Consider the following 17,274-nt stretch of genomic DNA (forward strand, 5'->3'; position numbering starts at 1 on the left):
CCTGACCCACATAGGATATTTAGCATAAAGCCTTGGTACAGGATAAATACTCAATAACAGGTAGCTGTGAGCTTGATCACAGGTTGGAGCACAAAGTAAATTCAAGAGAAGTACATGGTCATCACCCACTTTATCCTATTATATGTTTTAATTAGGTGAACTTAAGTTACCACAATGAAGCCCAAAAATAAGTGTTAACTTACTGCAGCCTGTTTCATCCGAACGGTCACCACAATCATCAACATCATCACATACATACTGCTGTGAAATACAATTTCCATTGCTGCACTTAAATTCATTTTCTGTACAAGGTTTCGGGGTTGGTTTTCTGCCTGTAATTTAAAAACAAGTTAAAGTTAAAACATGAAGATGAAACAAGATGCTTCCCTCTGGTAGAAACAGTTATTGCTCACCAAATAAATATATGCTTCCCTACATTTTTCCAGTCTTCCTTTCATCCAGTTTGGGACTATGTCCATGGGAGTAGTTCTAGCCAGTGGTAAATGAGTTGGCAGTGACATGTGTCACCTTTGAGCAGAAGCAATTAAAAGCCCATGGACCTCTCTGTCTCTTATGCTCCTGAAGCAATCTTGGAAGCCATGTGACAGGTGGCAAAACAAAGGGTGGAGAGCTGTACAAATCACACTGGCCTTCCCGTGAATGAAAAGGAAGTCTCTGTTATGTTCCACCACTGAGACTTTGAGATTTGTTGGTTGCAGCAGCTACAGCAGAGTGATGAGAGAAGAGTATTTCCAAAGCAAAAACCTAAAATGTCTGACATTGGCTTAACAGAAGGCAAGCAATGAGGAAACTGATATTGGAGGCAGAAAAGATGGAGATGAATGTTCTGCAATGGCAAAGCATGCGGGAAGGGTATACCACAGAAGATCTGGAAGGAAGCTTGCGTGCTTACTGAACTTGAGGATCTAAGAAGAGAGATAAGAAGACAGAATGTTAGCAATGTGCACTGGTTGCAATTACCTGAATTTGACCAGGTAGTATAAGAAAGAGAAAAGCTCAGGGGGAAATTGTCTGATTAGTAAGCAGAAATGAAAGGAAATTAAGCCCAGAAATTTGCAGTGTGGGAAAGTTAATTAAAAGTCTGATGTTTAAAAGGTTTTGAGACACAAAGGCCCAGTAAAACATCTTAGATGGATAAAATGACTGCCCATCTATTTTTTTTTTTTTAAGATGGCCTGAGTATAAGTGACCATCAGTTGATATTGAGGTGTGTAACAGAAAGCATGCAAAGAAACAAGGCAGATTTAAGAGCAAGGTCTCAAAAGGAACTCTGGGTGAAATCATTAAATTTTAGAACTGACCAGAAGCAATGAGTTCAAATGCCTGCTAGTTCCTGAGAGATACTGATGATCAAATAAACTAAAATAATATGGCTGACTGAGATTTAAAAAAAAAAAAAACACCCTTGAACCCAACATTCTACATGTAAGAAGCAGGTTTAGAAAACGGTACTGTCCCTAAGGAGGGCATATTTCCCCCTTCCTTCTTCATTAGAAGAGGAAAATGAACAAGGAAAACTGATAAAAAGTAGAATGAAAACATTAAGGGAAAATGGGCATAGGAGCTCCTCTCCCAGAGCAGCTCCAAGACCTGTAGGGGCCTTTCCCAGTATCTGCAGAGGGTGGCACTATAGTGTACTCTCCATGCCGGTGTGCTTATGAGAGTGAAAGCAGTGCTACTGCTAATACTGACACCAGACAGATCAAGTGTCACCCATGATACATGCCCATATCGTTTCAGAGTTCCAGTATTTCAGAACTGCTACAGACAGGTAATTTCAAGGAGTCATTAATTCATTCATTCCAAAGGAAACATCTATTTCTGCTATGCTTTCTCTGTTCCTCCACTATCTTCTGTGAAAGGTAAAACTAGGGTATTAGTTAGTTTATGGGTCACCACACCAAGAGGAACCCCTTCTGGAATTAATGGAGTCACTAAGGTCCATTACCCAGAGCTCCTGGGTTTCAGTTACTGAATGAGACTATGAGTTATGTCACGTAGGGACGGATGAAGCTTGTTGTGTTGTGAGGGAGGGGGAGTATAAAGGGATATTTTGTGGCACAAGGGTCAATTGTGATGGAAATAATTGATGCTCACTATGCTTCCCTGCATTTCCCAATGCCCTTTGTAGTTAGATTGGGGCCATGTGACTAGTTCTGACCAATCAACTGAGCTCAAGTGATGTCTGTCACTTCCAGACCTGGGAAGTCAAAAACCTGTATGCCCTCACCATTTCTCTCTTCACCTGCCTTGGCATCCACGAAGACCATGGGCTCCTGGTGGCATAATTTTAGGAAGGACACCTAATTGTGATGGAAAGCAGCAGCTAAACCTACTAAAACTCCTAAAACTCTGTTCCTCGGGAAGAGTTAGTTTACCACTACTTTTTTTCCCACTCTGGGATTTGATTATATCCTATAAAGCTGAATGTTGCAATGTTGTCAACAGCCTCTCTGACACACAGTCCCTGCTGGGATGGGGGCCCTTAGTGTCTCCTTCTCCCTTTTCTTACAGTTCTCCTCTTTCTCATCGGTTCCATCTCCACAGTCATCCACACCATTGCACAGTTGTTGAGCATAAATGCAGCGACTATTGTCACACCGGAAACGATGGGGTGTTTCACAGGGAACATTGACTGAAAAAAAAAAAAAAAAAGAAAAAGGTGGAAAAATTAAATTGCAAGTGAAGAGGAGAAAAAGAATGTCAATACCTAAAACTGCCACACCGGACCAGCACAGGCTTGCTTTGTTCATTCATTTGCTCATTTGATTAAATCAATCAGCAAATACATTTCGAGTGTCCAGCACACACCAAGGCACAGTACCAAGCACTAAACACATGGAGGGACAGAAAGACATGGTTCTTGTCTTCATGGAACTTGTAGCAGAAAAGCAGCCCTCCACCCACTGACTGTTCTGTTATATCTGAGAAGCACCTACTAGGGGATCTGTCATATGGCACAGGAAGGAAGGGTCATAAGAGGATGATTCTCAATCAGAGAGGAGCATGGCAGGTTTGGGGAGCTTTATAAAGGTTCCTGGCTGGAGTGCAGAGTGAGGAGGAAGCAGAGGTCATGAGAGGCCAATGGGACCACATGGGGCTCTCTTCCCAGTAGCGTGAGGGCCATTCATTGTTCAATCCTTCTGGCTACTGCTGTTCTCATAGAGTCTCTAGAGCATGAAGTCTTCATGAAGTTTTAACCCTGTGATGGATGTTCCTTGCTGAATTCCCTCACTTCTTAAATTTAATGGTGAATCTCACCATGAAATCCTGACTCATTTTATGGTCCAGATTGAGACCTCCAGCTGCTGCTAACATAGCTGAGAAGAAACTAAGGGTAGTACCCGGGTTCCTCATTTGTGGGGTACAGGGGACATGATCTTCTCTGCCCATGCCAAAAATTCAGTGAACTCTGTATACATGTGCATCTTCTTTCACATAGAGGACCTGGGCTATTTGATTTTTCCTTCTGACTTGACACCGCACATAGAGATCAAGAGGAGAAACTTGTAAAAAGATGGGTTCAGGGAGGGGAAATAGTCAGATCTGAGGATTGGTTCTTGGAAGTATTAATAGAACCATCTCCAAGAATTATTTGCTGTGAAGGGTTAAGGCAACATTAGAGCAGTGCTGATTATTGTCAAAATACGGGTGTGTCACCACCTATCCAAACCATAATTTTACTAGCTATGGCATTTTGGCTTATGAAAAGAAGTTACTTGCTAAGGACTTCCTTGAAAACTTTACATGGCTTCATATGTTTTTCAAGAAGCACCAAAATAAGAAACAAAATAATAAACAAAATAAAAAATAGCTAGCTTCCAACAATGAAAGAGATGGCCAAAAAAAGGTGTTGGAATGCCACTGTGACATGTACATACTTGAGGGAAAGAAATACTCTGATGTATCATAAGAAAGAGTAGAAGAGGTAATGTGAACTTCAGAAGACAAATGTAGCCAAGTCAGACCGGCAACTACCTCCATGAGTGCTCCAGGGATCCCTTCTCCGGCACTGATGATTTTACTTATACAAAGTCCTTTAATTTTAGCTTGTATCAGAATTACTTGGAAGTCTCATTCATGCAGACATAGACTATCAGCCCTATGGCTGGTGGGACCTGTGAATTTGCATTTCTCAGATGACAATGATATTCCTAGTCCACGGAAGACACTTTGAGAACTAAGGTCCTAGCTTTTCTACTACGAATTCAAAGCATGTGACCAGTTGGTTGAAATAATTTCTATTTTCATTCATTTTGTTAAAGCCAATAGTGACTAAACTAAAACGGTAAGGAGCTTTAAAAAACACCCCGTCCTTAGAGATTCCACCTCATTAGGCCTGAGCCAAGGCTGAGGCCAGGACACATGAGACCAGGACAGTCTTCCCCCATTGATTCTGCCCCATATCTGAAATTCACCAGTTTGAAAAATAAATGTGTATCACATAACAACAGGGATTTGATGGCCTTAGAATTATGACATTAAAGGGAAGTAACTTAAAGGACAAAGTCTCAAAAGTTTCTAAAGTACTCCAGGAAGCTCTAGGGATTTGGAGTGAGTATTTCAAGGGGCACTAAAATTAGAACGGAGCAGAACAGTCACAATCTCCCTCCTGCCCCTCCTTGACTTCAAACCAGCAGATCTGTCTCTATTCAGGCACACTGAGTGTCCAGGTAAAACCTCTTCTGAAGAAATTGTTTCCTAAGGCCACAAAACATTTAAAATCGTGGATGTTGGCCCAGTGTTCTCAGGTTACAGAACTGAAGCAAGAAGACCAAGTGACATTGCACCAATACCCATCATTCATCTAGTCCTCAAAAATTGCAAAACTGTCCCCCCAAGATCACACACTGCATGTAAAGAACAGCAGCTTCTGCCGGACACCAGCACCTCCTCTCCGCCCACTCTTCTCCCTCTTACAGCACAGGTGAAGTTCTTCATCAGAACCATCGCCACAGTCGTCACTGCCGTCACAGGTCCAGAAGGACTGGATACAAACATGGTTTTTGCATTCGAACATGGCAGCTGGGCAGTATGTACCATTGGGAAAGCGAGTTGCTGTAGGTGCGGGGAGACACATTCAAATCATAAGACAAATGAACTCATTCATTTGGGAAAGCTTTCCTGCTATTTCCCCCTCACTTCTGCTGTAATGTCCTACTCTTCCCAATTCATCCTGGAACACTCAACCCAAGTTCTTTACACCGGTCTACTCGTTGCCTGAATTTTCTTTATCTGAAATGTTTTTAATCTAATTAATGATTAGCATAGTAGTTAATAATAGAGACACACTTTGGTAACACAGATGACTTAATATATTCTCTATTCAAGATATTGTCACTGGGCACAGTGGGGCATGCCTATAATCCCAGTGGCTTGGGAGGCTGAGGCAGGAGGATTGAGAGTTCAAAGCCAGCCTCAGCAAAAGTGAGGCACTAAGCAACTCAGTGAGACCCTGTGTCTAAATAAAACACAACACTGAGGATGTGGCTCAGTGGTTGAGTGTCCCTGTGTAAGGAGTAGTAGCTAGCAGGTGTCTAAACCACCTGCTGCACATTCTCAGGTGAGCAGAACCACAGGTGTCAGGGACTTACGGCAAGTGGACTCATCAGAGGCATCCAAACAGTCAGCTCTTCCATCACATTTGAATTGGCTGGGAATACAGTGTCCACTGGCACACTGAAAATGTTCAGGATGACAGGTCTTCAGCTCTGAGGAGAAAAGAATGTCATTCCCGGAGGCCTTGTCATTTTCAACAAGTATGAGGGACATGGAGAGTGATGAGTGCTTCATCACATTCCTACCCACACCCTGACAGCAGCGCACAGCACACCCTCAGCTGTGGCTGGCAGGTGAGTAAACTCTCAAACTCACACTTGCTCCAGTCAACAGGGAGACAGAAGTACCTACCTCCCCACTATTAACTAATCTCCAGATCTTCAGCTTTTCCTCAGGAAGCAGAATTCTCCAATTTTCAATGTTCCCTGATTTTCCTCAGACCCAACATTTAATCCATAAAAAGCTATAGCAATTATTTGGTGTTGAGGATTCTCCTCCCAATACTTTGACCTCTACATAAAGGAGACCTTGTGGAATACCTGGAAGACCAGTGTGTGGTATGTGTATGTTTACAAGACCAAGGTAGATTAAAGTCTGCTCCAAGGGATGTCTAAACTAAAATGGGACTTAAAAATGGCTTCATATTAGTGCACCATGATCAAGTGGGGTTCATTCCAGGCATGCAAGGTTGGTTCAACATATGGAAATCAATAAACATAATTCATCACATCAGTAGACTTAAAGACAAGAATCACACGTTTATCAATAGATACAGAAAAAGAATTTGACAAAATACAGCATCCATTCATGTCAAAACACATTTAAAAAAAACTAGGGATAGTAGGATCAAACCTCAATATTGTAAAAGCTATGTATGCTAAACCCACAGCCAAGATCATTCTAAATGGAAAAAAAAATGAAAGTATTCCCTTAAAAACTAGAACAGGGATGCCCTCTTTTACCACTTCTATTCAACATAGTCCTGGAAATTCTAGCCACAGCAGTTAGACAGAAGAATGAAATTAAAGGAATACAAATAGGAAAAGAAGAACTCAAACTATCACTATCTGCCAATGGCATGATTCTATATTTAGAAGACCCAAGAACTCCACTAGAAAACTTCTAGAACTCAAAAATGAATTCAGCAAACTAGCAGGATATAAAATTAACACCCAAAAATAAATTTCATTCCTGTATATCAGTGATGAAACAACTGAAAGAGAAATTAGGAAAACTATCTCATTCACAATAGCCTCAAAAAAAAAAAAAAGAAATTGGGGAAATCAATCTAACAAAAGAGGTGAAAGAACTCTACAATAAAAATTAAAGAACTCTAAAGAAAGAAATTGAAGAAGACCTTAGAAGAGGGAAAGATCTCCCATGTTCTTAGATAAGCAGAATTGATATTGTCAAAAAGGCCATACCTCCAAAACCACTACACAGATTTTATGCAATTCCTATTAAGTTTCCAGTGATGTCCTTCGTGGAAACAGAAAAAGCAGTCATGAAATTCATTTGGGAAAAATAAGAGGCCCAGAATAGCCAAAACAATCTTAGCAAGAGAAGTGAAGCAGGAGGCATCACAATACCAAACCTTAAATTATACTACAGAGCTATAGTAACAAACATGGCGTGGTATTGCACCTAAACAGACATAAAGTCCAAGAGTACAGAATAGAAGACACAGGGACAAAATTTATGTGGATAAATACTAGACAAAGGTGCCATAAACACATTGAATAAAAGATAGCCTGTTCAAAAGATGGTGTTGGGAAAACTGGAAATCTATACATAGCAGAATGAAATTAGACCCCTATCTCTCACCATGCACAAAACTCAACTCGAAATGATCAAGGGAATAGGCATTAGACCAGAAACCTCACACCTACTAGAAGAAAATGGAGGCCCAAATCTCCATAATTTTGCCTTAGGAACAGACTTCCTCCACAAGGCTCCAAAATATGCAAGAAGTAAAATCAAGAATCAACAAATGGGATGTATCAAACTAAAAAGCTTCTTCATGGCAAAAAAACAATCAATAATATAAAGAGGGAGCCTAGAGAATGGGAGAAAATCTTTTAACACCTGAATCTCAGATAGAGCATTAATTTCCAGAATAGTAAAGAACTCAAAAAACTTGAAATACAACTGGTCAAATATATGAAAAAATGTTCAACATCTTTAGCAATTATAGAAATGCAAATCAAAACCACACAGAGATTTCATCTCACTTCAGTCAGAATGACAATTATCAAGAATACAAGTAACAAAAAATGTTGGTGAGAATGTGGGAAAAAGATATACTCTACTGGTGAACTGCAAATTGGTGCCACTCTAGAAAGCAGTGTGGAGATTCCTCAGAAAATGTGGAATAGAACCACCATTTGACCCAGCTATCCCACTCCTCAGTATATGCCCAAAGGACTTAAAATTAGCATACTATAGTGACATAGCCACATAATGTTTATAACAGCTCAATTCCTGAAAACTAAGCTATGGAACCAACCTAGGTACTCTATGAAAGATAAATGGATAAAGAAAATGTGGCACATATATACAATGGAATATTACTCAGCCATAAAGAAGAATGAAATTATGGCATTTGACAGTAAATGGATGGAACTGGAGACTATTATGCTAAGTAAAATAAGCTGATCACACAAAAAAATGCCAAATGTTCTCTCTGATATGTGGATGCTGACTCACAGTCAGTGAAGGGGAGGGAGGAGTGGAGGTTCACTGGATTGGACAGCAGGAGGCGGGTATGGGAATCAGAAAGACAGCGGAATGAATCAAACATAACTTTCCTATGTTCATATATGAATACGCAACCAGTGTAACTCCACATCATGTACAACAACAAAAAATGGGAAGTTATATTCCATGTATGTATGATATGTCAAAATACAGTCTACTGTCAGTTATAACTAAAAAGAACAAATAAAAAAATTTTTTAAATGGCTTCATATTTTCTCTTGTTTAAGTTTTAAAAAGCATAGAAAATACAGAGTGGAATATACCGTGTAATGCTAAGGTTTACATACTGCATAAATTACACAAAAGCCATTTTACTCTAAAAAGCCTTATCAACACTAGTTCGAAGTCCCTACTGTCACAGTGTGGGAGTCCACTATAAGCCTCTCAAAAACCCCTGACACTTACCACAGTCCCGCTCATCCGAGTTGTCCCCACAGTCATTGTCTTGGTCACAAACCCATCGAGAAGGAATGCAATGCTGATCCGCGCATCGAAACTCGCTCTCTGTGCACTCCCGGGGAGCTGAAAGAGAAAGCCACATGGCCATCAGGGTGCTCTGGGAGTCACTCAGGGAAATAGGCTATGAACTAGCCCCTGCACCCCCCCCCCAACACACACACGCGCACACACACACACACACACACACACACACACACACACTCTTCCCCCAATGCCCAATCCTTTCTCTTCCAAAACCAGACCTTTCTACCTCAACTTTAAGTGTGTAAAGAATAGCCTTTAAGAGGTTTATCCAAAGGTGCTTGGACCTTAAGATACTTTTTTATTTCATGAATCTTCAGATAATCTCTCTCTTTCCCCTGCCCCTTCTCTCATATCTTTCTCTGGTGCTGGGGGTCAAAACAATAAAATGCCACTGGGACCTCCCTGTTGCATAACAAGTTTTGAGCTGCAGGTATAATCAACATCCTAATTTTCTCAACTGCAAATGGCAAATGGTGACCACTTCTTACTTCCAAAAGGTAACTAAAGATGAAATGTATTTCATATTAGAAAAATTGGAAATTGAGTATATATTATAAATGCTCAGGGTAAGGCTTCATGAAAGTTGTTTGGAAAACACACTCAATTATTCTGGTCTGACCATTTGGTATAGTGGGATCCAGCCCTTGGGCTGCCTTGCCTCAACCTCCCTGTCCAATTCCTTGCAGTCACACCTTCACTTAGAAGAGAAAAACTAAAGCCTGACCTGATATTTAGCTATGATCCCTCCTAAAACAGCTTCTCCAGGAAGGATGCCATTCAAACATGAGTCTCTCTTCTCTGTTACAGGGCCATTTGGGGGAAAGAGCTGAGAAGCAGGTCTTAGGGTTCACACCTTTCCTTCCTCTACTTCTCTTGGTCCTGATTTTCTATTTTCTTACTACATTAGTCCTTTATCATAAGTTACTTCAAGTTCTTTTTGGAAGAGAAGGCGAATAAAGAAATTCAACAGACAAAAATATAATCTTCAATAAATACCGTCCTCCCATAGCTTGATTATAATAAGCATCTCAGGAAGAGACACTGATGTGTATAGTTAGAAAAGGAGAAATACACCAACCAGCATAAGCAGCTGCTGGGCCACCATTTGAGGAAGAATGGCACAGCAGGTCGGATATGGACAAAGAGCACCTCCCTGTCCCTGTGACACGTAAAGACACTCACCGCAGTTCTCTTCATCTGAGTTGTCTCCACAGTCATTGTACCCATCACATTTCCAGCGAAGAGGGACGCACTGGTGATTCTTACAGCGGAAATCCCCCAAAGGATTGCATGTCATTGCCTCTGAAAAGCACAGTCATCGAAAGGACTCCGTAAAGCAAGAAATGCACAAAGTAGCCTTTATTGGCTTGCTTGTGAGACAGTCTGACAATTTTGTTACCATGTTCTTGAGGCTCCCAAAGAGGGATGCTGGCACCACTCATTGTCAAAATCCCTTTCAGCTAAGCTGAACCCATCCTAACTGCTTAAAGCTAAATTCAACTCCTTTTTGTTGAAATTGTCCAAAAAATAGGAATTTGCAACGGAGACTTGGGAGGTTAAAATGTCACCTGTAGGCAATAGAACATCTTAGTCACTTTGCTTTTACTGGTTGAGACTCAGTGTTATGAAAACTACCCATTTCTTCCTTATTTCTCTCCTAACTAAACCACGTGCGTGTGCACACATACACACATGCAGACACTTTGGTTCCAAGTTAGAACACTTGCCTGATTTTGACAACCTGTATTGATTTATTTGATCTTTTGCCCATAAATTCTTTTCATGTTGCCTAAGTGACTATAGCTGTCCAATGGATGATATGGCAAGTCAGAAAGAAAAAAACACTCAGAATATGAAAAATCATCAAGTAAGAAAGATTCTTTTTTCCCTCCCCCCTTCCACAAAGTTCGATCAATCCATAAGATCAGAGAAATTATTTAAATTTGTCCAGTCTGAATAAGGATTCCACATTTGGGAGAAATAACACAAATTCATAATATCTTAATAATGTCTTTCTCAATTATAGCATCCTTTGGGATTGGAAGTCATTTCAGATGATATAAATTAAATTCCCTCAATAACTCTAAAAATGCTACAAAAAATGCAAAGTGCCATTAGAAGCATCAATGAGCAATCCTTTCTCAGGGAAACAAAGAATGATGACGTGGGAAAACACAGCCCTTTCCCCTCCCCCTTCCCTGCAGGCCTCCTACCACAGCCCTGCTCGTCACTGTTGTCCCTGCAGTCATCCGCCCCGTTGCACACGGCCCACTGCGGGACGCATCGGTAGTTCGTCTTACAGCTGAACTCTGTGTGGTTGTCACAGCTGTGGGCAGAGCTCACTGAAAGAGAGGAGACAGCAAAGTCAGGTCCAAGTGTCAGTCCTGCTGGGAAATGCCACCAAAAACACCTTTCTGTTGTCATACTGAGGACTGGAGGTGCTGACAAGCCACAAAAAATCACCATGTTATCAACAAGACTGACTCCAGTGACAGGTGATCTGTTTCCTGTGAGCGAAAAAACAGAGTCCTCAGTCTCAGTACCCCTCATTTATTCTATAATGTAAATTTGTAGGGGGTACAAAAGGACTGGATTTGAAGTTAAAAACCTGAGTTGAGGTAGTAGGGCGGCCACTGACCATCCACTTAATATGAGCCTCACATTCTTCATCTGTAGAATGGGGCCTGGTTAACCCTGACCTTCTCTGCCTCAAGGTCCTCAGGTGAGAAGTACTAGATATACAAAATGTAATACTCTGGGTGGGCAGACATACATTGTATCAAGAGGCAGCATCAGAGACTTCAGGAAGAGAACGTCTTATGGTTTTCTAGTTCAAACTGTCAGACATTGGACCATACTTTGCCTCGCAGTGCCAGAGTTTGCAGGGAGAACCCAGAGGGAGCCACTCACGGAGCTGAGTGAGGGATTCCATGACCCTTCTGGATGCACACAAAGGTTCTCCCTGCTTTGGTCATGCAGGGAGTCTTCCCCAAGAAACTTACTGCATTCACTGATGGGCTCATCAGAAAAATCTCCACAGTCATTATCGACATCACACTTCCAGGACTGAGGGATACAGCGGCCATTGTCACACCTAAACTGGCCTGGCTTGCAGGTCCTGCTGGCACAGTGAGAACTGTCTTCGTCCGAGTTATCCCCACAGTCGTTCACTGAGTCGCACTGCCAGGCCTCTGGGATGCAGCGTTTGTTGGCACACTGCCATTCATTGGATTCGCACCGGTGGTTCTCTGTAAGGGGGGACATTTGGATATCAGCTTACTTGGTATCCAGAATGAAAGCTCCTGCCGGACATAGTGGCGCACGCCTGTAATCCCAGTGGTTCAGAAGGCTGAAGCAGGAGGATCGAGAGTTCAAAACCAGCCTCAGCAAAAAGCAACTTGCTGAGCAACTCAGTGAGACCCTGTCTCTAAATAGAATACCAAATAGGGCTGGGGATCTGGCTCAGTGGTTAAGTACCCCCTGAGTTCAATCCCTGGTAAAAAAAAAAAAAAAAAATTGAAATCTCTTTAATTTACTCTAATGGAAACAGGAGAATTCAATCATAATTTCTTTTCATAGGACTTACATCTTAACATGCCTATTATCAACCAGTGCTACTTTGATGTGAGTAGTTATACCTTTGTCTATTACTGTCTTCCAAGTCCTTAAATATCACTCTCTTGCATACAGAATTAAGAGACAGGGACTTAACAAGGGTCTGCTAATCCCCTGTCCTGCTAATCTCTCCTGTCTTTGTTCCCCTATGAATAATGGTCTTCAAGCTTCCTGTGTGTTGCTATTGTTGGTGTGTGGTTTTTAACTTAGCAGCAGTGGGTTGGGGGATTTTTTTTTTTTTTGCATTTCTAAGTGAAAATGAAAATAAATATTGCAATTGAGAGTTCTTCTTTTAATGGGAGTAAGAAATTGCTCTCAAGGAGGGTTCTATGCCCTAACACGTGGTAAAGAAACACCAATCTAGAATATCTACCTCAAACATTTGCTCTTTAAAGACCTTAGAATTCCTATTTTTAAAGCTCTGTAGACATAGACCTAGGGTGGGTCCTGACCTTCCTCCTAAGACTTTGAACCAGTTTTCATCTTCTGACATTCAGGAAAAACCCTAGAAAATCATGATTGTACACAAATATAGAAGTGGGGAAAAGAGGTGTAAAGCAATTCAACACACCACAAAGAACCTGGTCTTCGTCAGACCCATCAGAGCAATCCCGGTGAGCATTGCACAAGGACTGGGGGCTGGTGCAGTTGCCATCCTTGCACTGGAACTGTCCGAGCCGGCAGAAGCGATGTGGGCACAGAGCAGATTCATCAGAACCGTCAGTGCAGTCTTTCTGTCCGTCACATTTCCACCAAATAGGAATACACCTGCATGAAAAAAAAAGAAAAAAAAAAGCACTGGGGTGGCAGTGAGCAACAGTTGTCAGGAGAGAAGAAATCAACACCGAATCCCAAGCAATGACATGCATGAGTTCTCCCATTGTCCCGAAGAGGAACCATTAAATCTCAGTTACCATGGTGTGTTTTCAGAAAAAAAAGATAACTCAGTGAGATAGCACAGGTGTGTTAAGACCGAAATACACTGAAAATATGTTTTGGATATGATAATTAAATTCCTTCCACAATGAACAATAAAGTGTGTGTGTTTGTGAGCTGTGGTTCTAGAAGTGGTGATGAGATTGCCTGCCAGGGTGGTATAAGACATCAGGGATTGGCTGGGAAACTGGAGGACCCAAATAACCATTAAGTGCCCACGTCATGAAGAGTACGATAGATTTGTAATCTCATATATTCTATCTAGGAACCAAAATAGTCTGCTGTTACATCTTAGATTCTATGATTTGCATTAACATCTCTCTCTCTACTCACTCTCTGACTCTACTCACTCTCTGAATTATCAATGGTTTGTTATGGAAATAACCTACAACCATATCTCACAGCAAACACCGATGATCAAAAGTGGACTCAAACTGTAATCCTGGATCCACTGACATAGGTAAATAAGGAGGTAGCACTGTATAAAGGTGGCAAAAATGGGGAACTTCTGTCCCTCTTGAAGGCTATTTTCATTAGATAGTTAGGTATACTCTGGCCCTAACACTCAGGACAATTTATTAGAAATAAGAAATAGTTTCCTTTCTCTCTACAAAAACCTACCCACATAAGCATTATCATTTTGGTTAGCCAATTCCTTCTGTTCATGAGAGGAATTATCTGAAGTTAAAGACGGAAAGTCTTGGTATGTTCCTCACAAAACAAAGTAATTAGCCAAAACCTTGGTTCATGGAGAACCCCCATCCCTAAAGCCTCCAAGTTCAACTTGCCTAAGTGGGGAGAGGGGAAAGGACACCTTACTTTTCACCATTAGCACACAGGAACTGGGTGCTGGAGCACATGGGCAGGCAGATGGTTCTGCCACTCAGCTGAAGGGACTGGAAGTCATCTGGACACTGACAGGTGAATCCTCCTCCTCCTGCCTTGATGAGGCAGAGATGAGAGCAGCCACCATTGTTGGTACCACAGGGATTGTTCACTAGGGAAAAAGGGAGAAAATAGATGTTCATTTGCTTAAAGAGAGTGTCCGGAATGGATTGGCTAATTATCCAGCTTGACAACTGGACTCATCACCTCTTAGAAAGAAGGAAAAATCATAATCCTAGTTTTATCCTTTACCCAAAGTTTCTAAATTAGACAGATGGTAGAGTTATAGAAGCATCGACCTTGTGCTTTGAGAAAATGCACTTATGTGCTACCAGAAGTGACATGCTCACTGAAGTCTGCTAGAAAAGACATGTTTCTGGAAGTCCTTGGGGAGCTTACGTACCAGAACCTGAGCAAGAGTTTTAACGTGCAGCCGATGCCTCCCTTGTCCTAAAGACACAGGCAGCAAAAGTCTGACCATGAGTGACATGGGTGGCTACATGAGCAGTGTCCACACTAGGTTTCTGAGTCATCTGTTGGAGGTGAAGACTAACCTGATCTTCTAGTAAAATAATATGAAGAATATCATCTTCCAGAAAGAAAATATCTGAAAACTTTTATTTTATTCCTTCTCATTTTTCCTTACTTCCAAGTTTGTCATCTGTGTTGGCAAGACATCACTCACAACAAAGCAGACCCAGAAAAGCCAGCCTGTCCCCAAGGCATCCTCCAGACATTTGCTAGACTATCTCTAAGTCACCAAATGACTTTCACTACATGAAGAGGAATACAAGATCACAAGAAAAGCAGATTCTCTTATTTAGGAGAAACTAAAGTGAGCTGTTCTTGCCATTATTATCTTCAATATAGGAATAACATTTGTTTGTTATATAATACAACATCATATGCAAATAGACATTTAATAAGTGTTTGTGATGACTATGATTTTCTTTGAAACACCTTCTCTAAGGTGATCTTGGTATTAAGGGATGATTGCTAATTTCTTAGGCATGAAAATTATATTATGGTTAGATAAGAAAATGCCCTTCCTTATTTTGCAAAGGTGCTTCTTTAAGTAGTTAGGGTTGAAATATCATGATATTTTTAATTCATTTTAAAATACTTCAATCCTCCTATGAAACTAGATGAAGTAACTATGGCAACATAACAACAAGAAAATCGCATCAAAAACAAATGAAACCCCCAAATTGTTCTTTAAGAATAGGAAAAGTTTTCAGAAAAAGAAGTTATTTGGCTGAGGAGGGAAGATGGCGGCGAAGGGAGTGCATCACCCCAGTGCGCCGCGTCACTGAGTGGGAGAAAGACGATGTGAATCGCCTGAAGGCTATCTTGTTGGGAATTTCCAGTGAAATTGAGGTGCTCCAGAATCTAGTGGACAGATTTCCATTGTGCGAAGTTCGACTGCGGGAGCTCCATTTCTCCCCACGGAGGGTCGCATAGCCTAATAGGCAATCGCCCCGCGGCTGGAGCCTGTGGTGCGCGCTGGGGAGCGGCAAGGTGCCAGAGCGGGGGAGCAGCGATACGGATTCGGGGGGCTCCCGCCAGTGGTACATTGGCAGCGCTGAGTGCTGAGTTCCGGCGTTGAGACAGAGGAGAGAAGCGGGCCAGTTTGGTTCCAGACACCGGTCGGACCACAGAGGAGGACAGCAGCCGCCATTTCGGAGAGATGATGTAATCATCCCCATGTTCTACTGATCTCAGCTCATTCAGCTATGGAACAGGTGATTTCAGGCTGGTATTTGCCTGCGTCTAGCAGACAGATTTCTTGCTCAGGCTCGGGACTGGGATCTTGTGGAGAATACTCCTAGAGGAGCGTGCCTGGCAAGGCGTGCACCGGGCACTGAGCAGCTGGATTCTGGTTCCCGGGGCTAACCTGGCCCAGGTCTGAGGAAACTGCGGAGACTGCCGGTGGAGGCCAGCTCCAAGTGGAGGGTGCGCTGAGCTTGGGGCGACTGGGCTCTGACTCCCGGAACAGTCTTGGCCTGGGGCTGGGGAACCCGTGGGGGTCGCTCGCTGGAGCCAGCTCCCAGCGGAGAGTGTATCGGGATCCGAGAGACGGGGTTCTGGCTACCGAAGCTGCTTCGGCCCAAGGCTAGGGAACCGGCGGTGACTGCTTCTCAATCAGGGTCCGGCGGAGTGTTGTAGGGACAGAGTGGAGCTTCCACCTGCGCCCAGAGCAGGCCAAGTGACTGGCCGGCGTGGTATCATGACACACCAAACGCAGCTGGGGCTGAAGAGAGTAGCCGCCCACGCCTAGAATAGGACCAGCGACCCCGCGGCATGGTAGCCAAGTAACCTCATTTGGAGTAGGGGCTGTGCAGAGCTGACATCCGAGCAAGCAGGGCAGGCAGACCTGCGGCCCACTGGAAAGACAGGCCAGGTAGCTTGCCAGCGTGGTGGACACATAACACCGAGGCAGTCGCATAACACTGGTTGGAGTGGGGGTGGAGCAGGGTCGCCGCCCGGGTCAGGAGGGGGCTCAGCGACCCGTTGGAGAGGTAGTCAGGTACCCCCATTGGGAGTGGGGGCTGTGCAGAACTGCGACCCACCGGCCTAGAGGCCTGCCAGCGTGGTAGACACGTCACACCAATTGGAGTGGGGACCCAGCAGAGCCGCCACCCACATCCAGATCAGGACCAACGACCCCAGGGCGTGGTAGTTACGTTACCACAATTGGAGTGGGGACAGAGCAGAGCCGCCACCCGTGCCCACAGGGGGGGCAGACCTGCGACCGATCAGCGTGGTAGACAGATCACCCTAATTAGAGGAGGAGCACAGCCACTACCCGCCCTACAAGGGAGACTTCCCAACTATACAAGAGCAATATAAATAAATAGGGGGTAAATTTCAAAAACACAACAGTTGCACCAAGGAGAAAGAAACGTGAGCAGTATGAAAAGACAAGGAAAGAAAGGACCACAAGCAATGCAGGTCAACTCAACTTTAGAAGAGGTAATAGCTGCAACAGATGGAATGTCAGATAAAGAGTTCAGGATA

At 42.9% G+C, this 17,274-nt stretch overlaps 1 protein-coding gene across 1 annotated transcript in view; it reads right to left on the reverse strand.

Annotated features, from left to right (window-relative positions):
• Window positions 1-17,274, reverse strand: part of Lrp2 (LDL receptor related protein 2) — a 190,914-nt gene that overhangs the window by 23,441 nt on the left and 150,199 nt on the right. Inside the window, exons 56-65 of the mRNA XM_077794842.1 lie at window positions 14,191-14,368; window positions 13,007-13,203; window positions 11,823-12,068; window positions 11,034-11,162; window positions 10,003-10,122; window positions 8,743-8,859; window positions 5,616-5,732; window positions 4,942-5,079; window positions 2,534-2,656; window positions 204-332 (exon numbers count right to left, since the gene is read on the reverse strand). Of these exons, the coding sequence (XP_077650968.1) occupies window positions 204-332; window positions 2,534-2,656; window positions 4,942-5,079; window positions 5,616-5,732; window positions 8,743-8,859; window positions 10,003-10,122; window positions 11,034-11,162; window positions 11,823-12,068; window positions 13,007-13,203; window positions 14,191-14,368 (1,494 nt within the window). The remainder of the gene's footprint in view (window positions 1-203; window positions 333-2,533; window positions 2,657-4,941; window positions 5,080-5,615; window positions 5,733-8,742; window positions 8,860-10,002; window positions 10,123-11,033; window positions 11,163-11,822; window positions 12,069-13,006; window positions 13,204-14,190; window positions 14,369-17,274) is intronic.

Source organism: Urocitellus parryii, chromosome 1, assembly GCF_045843805.1.
Source record: "Urocitellus parryii isolate mUroPar1 chromosome 1, mUroPar1.hap1, whole genome shotgun sequence".
NCBI classification, from domain to species: domain Eukaryota; kingdom Metazoa; phylum Chordata; class Mammalia; order Rodentia; family Sciuridae; genus Urocitellus; species Urocitellus parryii.